The 4621-nt window shown below is 45.7% G+C and overlaps 1 protein-coding gene across 1 annotated transcript; it reads left to right on the top strand.

The window, feature by feature from the left end:
* Positions 1-1173: 1173 nt before the first annotated feature.
* Positions 1174-4010, top strand: LOC144103282 (uncharacterized). The gene is made up of 3 exons (XM_077636044.1): positions 1174-1243; positions 2014-2211; positions 3583-4010. Exons 1-3 carry the CDS (start codon positions 1174-1176, stop codon positions 4008-4010), a joined length of 696 nt encoding a protein of 231 aa, XP_077492170.1.
* The last annotated feature ends 611 nt before the right edge of the window (positions 4011-4621 follow it).

Below are 4621 nucleotides of genomic sequence, written 5' to 3' on the forward strand. Positions count from 1 at the left end.
GCTATATTAAAGATAGCAGAAACTACGCGGGAGTGTATAATAAGTAATAAACAAAGTAAAGAACACACAGCTTTTTCCAACTACCTGGAGTTTTTTTTTTTTTTCAGTAAACTGAATCAGATCCTCTGGTTGATAGTTTCCTTCCTGCTTGTCCGTTATATGACGCAGAAACGTTTCTATTATTTGTGATTTCTTTTTCCCCGATTACTTGGCGTGAATTCCTTGAGGATGTATTATATCTTTCTCCGAAACGGGCCAGCAAGAGTTGTGCGTGTACTCACGTTCTCCGGCGTGTGAAGTCCGGCACAACAACAAGAGCTGTATCAAAATCCACGTTTGTGCAATGACTGCACATGATGTCATTCTCAAAAGGGATGCGAGGCAGTGCAGGTCAGGCGAAAATGGAGAAATCACCGAATAGACGCTGCGGTATTCTGACTCCTCAAGACATCGCGTCGAACATAGAGAGCTCCGCACAGCTTGGTGCCAAGGCCGCGAAGGCGGAGTCCGCCGTGCAGCTGATAATCAAGAGCGGACGCTAACCCCCGAATGCAGAAATGTAACTTGGCTCGCGCTTCGACTCAACTTCGGCAAGTCGAGTCGAAGCACCAAGGCGGCTTCAGAACGGCCAAGTTGGGTTTCGTGTTTCATAGATGCTCAACCTGACTTGCTTCGTCAAGTTAAGCGCGTGCTTGAAAGCGAGGGCGCATTGCTCGTCTGGGGATGAGAGTATTGAACAATCTATTATAATAATGCCCATTTTGCTCCTATAAAACAACGCATCTCGTTCAGCAGTCATAAACAGGCACTAGGTGTGAGTGACCTGCATAAAATTGCTAACAATAAAAACTACATTTCAGTACTACCCGCTGCTTCCACTTGATTGACGTTTTTGGCTGGCAACGTGCTCCACATTGAGCCAATCCTAGTTGAGCCATAGCCAGTTTTTCCCATGCTTTTCCTGCTCCCAGCGGAGACCAGCGCCTCAGTTCACGTTCGAGGAAAAGGAATTGTTATTGTGTTTTGTTAACGCACGTCGGCATATATAAGAGTGCAAAAAAACCGATGTGTCGTCGCTGGCAAAAAAAAAAAAAACGCCACTTGGAAGGAAATTGCCGGGCTGTTTAACAGCAATCACGGGGTGACCCGACGTGACCCCAGTCAGGTGAAGAAATGCTGGGCCAACCTAAACAAAAGTCGAAGGAAGAGGACGCGAGGAAAAAGAGAGATCGCCACAAGACAGGTGAGCGCGGCTTGCAGGCCGTTTACAAATGTTTGTTCCTGCATGCTTTGTATGCCATGGATAAGGGCATGATTATTCTACTTGGGTCGGCGTAAGCAGCGTGTACTGGAATGCATAGTTTTTTAGGAACAGTGTGATACACGTAAATGGGCACGTAATAACGTTTCGGTGCAGTGTACACTGCTTGATTTACAAACGCATATGAATGCAGCCTGCGTTAATCGTGTAAATAATGCCCAAGCAGTATCCTGTACAGCCTCCGTAATTTTTAAAAACTACAGAGAATGTTTGCTACATTCAAGTCAGTACGAAGGCATGCGATTTCTGCTGCATAGAAGACTATGATGAGCGGGCAGTGCAGTGGGACGGAGGGCTCGCGCCTGGCCAGTAGCGAACTGACAACGGACGATTTTGCTCGGAGTTGGTACCATTCGCATACTATCGCGCCGCGAAGCCAAATTGGGTGCACCGTAGACCAGACAGTGTCTACACTGGCGACCTTCATGTTCATGAGGAAACTTGCCGCGCTATTGACAGTTGCTTGGTACTATTGAATATCCGGAAGGCTGTACATACAGCTAACTACCTTTACTCATTCCTGGCACTGCTTGGACGGGTGGCACAAAAACGTAGCGAAAACAACACACAGTTGCATGCATTGGTGTGCCTTTGGTTGCTTTTGTGTGGCACTTCATGAACAAAATATTTTAATGGCGCATTGTCTATAAATTAAGAGTAGCTTCACTGTGTGCGGTGTCTTTTCTTTTCAGGAGGAGGGTCAGCTCAATGCACTGTGAGCGCTCAAAGTGAGCAAGTCATTGCTGTTGCCAGCCACATAATGACCAGGGTAGGCAACCAGACTGACTCTGATGGAGGCATCGACCTGCCACCAGTGGCAAGTTTGCCTGTTATAAGATTGATGCAGCCAATGGTGGATGGAGCAGGCAATGAAGAATTCCGTTATGCAGGTAAAGAAAGCACTTTGCATGTTGTAGAAAAACAGCACTCCTCTCTTTATATTCCTTTGATGACAACGGCAGCGTGTACTGTCAATTTATTGCCTTGAACCTGCTATAAGGACTGTACAGTTCATCTACAACAAATTATAAAAATCTCATTTAATACAACACTGTGGAAAGCTGCTCTACATGTGGTTGGCTGAATGTTTGTGCAGATAAAGGCTGCATTGGTTGACAGTGCGAAAGGATGACCTGCTCCAAGCTGCATGTTGTTGGACAGCACTCTGAAGGCATTTTGACTTGACGGCTTATATTCATGTGAGTGGTATGCTGTGTTCCTGTAGCGGAAGGCGAGGAGTTTGTTAACCGTCGGACACCGAGGGAGCAAGCATTCAGTGCTGCAACCTGAACTGCATTCATTATGACATTCTCTCCTGATGATGTTTTTGAGTCTTGTTTGCCATTCCTGCCTCACTTTAAACGAATGCCAACTTTAATGCAGTTTCATTATGCATGCACTCCTTCACATAAATTTTCATATTTCTGTGTACTTGTACATGATGGTGCTCCAGGGATAAGGTAACAACATTCTTGTTGTGAATTATGGTGCAGCTTGCCTATATGTAATGCTCAAAGCCTTTTCGAATTTGGCTGCTAGTTTCAAGGAAATTGTGCAATGCAGAGGTTTCACTCGAAGCGCATGTTTTCTGTAGCCCTCAAGCTCAGGCTGCAGTATTTGTCACCTTTCTTGTATGCCTCACCTTGGCATTGGTGTCGCATATATGCGGCCAAGCAAGCAGGTAGGCATTACAAGGAAACCTTTGCAAAAAAAATGAAAGTGGAATAGCTCAGCTACTCCAGGATATACAAAGTGAAAGCTGTCGGCGTCCATTGGCATTGACACAGTTCTAGACGCTGATGATTTTGAAGAAAGGAAGGGCATATAACTGGCTCCCTGGGCCAGATGACACGCATGAGTACAAACTAGCAAATATACTAAAATTGAAAAGAAACCCATTGAATGAGCAAAAAAGCTGCAGGTGCAGAGTTAGAGGATAACCACATGTGTAAAACTCGGGGCCTGCGTGACTATCACTACTGTATCAGCAGAAAAAAATAAAGTGAGGTCTTCACGCATAATTCAGAATGAAAGGTGAGGAATATGGCAGAACAAAACAGAATGACTAAACTGGGGCCCCCAGAAACAACGGCAGCTATTTGGCGCCGAGAAGGGCAAGTGGTGCCTTATATAAGAACATTATAAAGCTTTCGTTCTGTCTCGTCACCAATTGACCCAACAATCTGTGCTGTTGAGGCAGACAGCTAATGTGTTGTAAGCTTAGATTTGTTAAACTAATTTTTACCTATTCTTTATTACAGAAGACGACTGGGAACCTCCGCTCGTGGATGAGCCGCAGTCACCAGCGGCTGCTGTTGGTAAGAGTGGGGCAACTCCAGAAGCAATTGAGCAGGAGAGCAATCTCTTTTTTCCTGCTGTGCAACCTGCTGATGCTTCCAGCACAGCTGCAGCAGGCTGCAGCAGTGCTACAGCTGCTTCTGGAGCTGCCGCTGGTCCCACTACTGCTGAAGCAGTGGCCACCGGTGACGCTGGCAGGGCTCCAAGAGGGCGGATGGCCCTTTTAGAAAGGTCTCTGGCAGATGAGAACGACTGTAGAGCGGCCTTACTGCGCGAAGAGCATGGACTGCGTCTTCAGCTGATGCGAGAGGACCACAACAGTATTCTGCAAGAGCGGCAGGAGAAAAACTCCTTGATATCCAGAAAAAAAAATTGGAATTGGAAATCTTAGAAATTGAAAAACAAATCAAACTTGAACAGCTTCGTAGGCTGCGAGAGGCACCAGAATAAACGGTGCCTATGACTGAATGAAACTGGAATGCTGTGTGAATGCTTGCACAAATATTATGTGGCAAATCCACATAACTACACTTCATTTGCACATGTACCGTTTTAAGCACATGACTCGGTGGGAACAGATATACAGCCCCGTCGCCACCTTGCATGCAAGTCTGACAAGCTATCGCATAGCAGGAGGCAGGTAGGATGGTTGCGTGGTACTTATGCTGCTATGGCTATATGGATTTTTGTATGCAAACAACAATTTATTCATAGAAATACGCATTGGTGTATGCTACAAATATGGCTGCTCTAGGAAGGAAAAACCTCCCCTGGCATTGCTTGCAAAACCAACCAGTAGAGAAAATTGCAGGCCACATTGTTAATGTTTCCATGTATAAAAAGTCAACAATATTGGCTCACGCAAGTCAACACCACATAAATGCTCAAAGGTCAACACCGCTCTCTACTCCTTCCATTATCTTTGCTGTCTCATCTAACCTAAACCCTCGCAGCTAATGCCTCCTACTCAAGAACCGAAACCGTTAAAGAATGCGATTCCTC

This window comes from Amblyomma americanum, chromosome 9, assembly GCF_052857255.1.
Source record: "Amblyomma americanum isolate KBUSLIRL-KWMA chromosome 9, ASM5285725v1, whole genome shotgun sequence".
Classification (NCBI taxonomy): Eukaryota; Metazoa; Arthropoda; class Arachnida; order Ixodida; family Ixodidae; genus Amblyomma; species Amblyomma americanum.

What these genes read in the sequence shown, in the direction of transcription:
- LOC144103282 (XM_077636044.1), top strand. Translation starts at nt 1,174, where the DNA reads ATGCTGGGCCAACCTAAACAAAAGTCGAAGGAAGAGGACGCGAGGAAA. An exon ending in GAGAGATCGCCACAAGACAG is followed by an intron (nt 1,244 to 2,013) that starts GTGAGCGCGGCT and finishes TTTTCTTTTCAG; the next exon opens with GAGGAGGGTCAGCTCAATGC. An exon ending in TGAAGAATTCCGTTATGCAG is followed by an intron (nt 2,212 to 3,582) that starts GTAAAGAAAGCA and finishes TCTTTATTACAG; the next exon opens with AAGACGACTGGGAACCTCCG.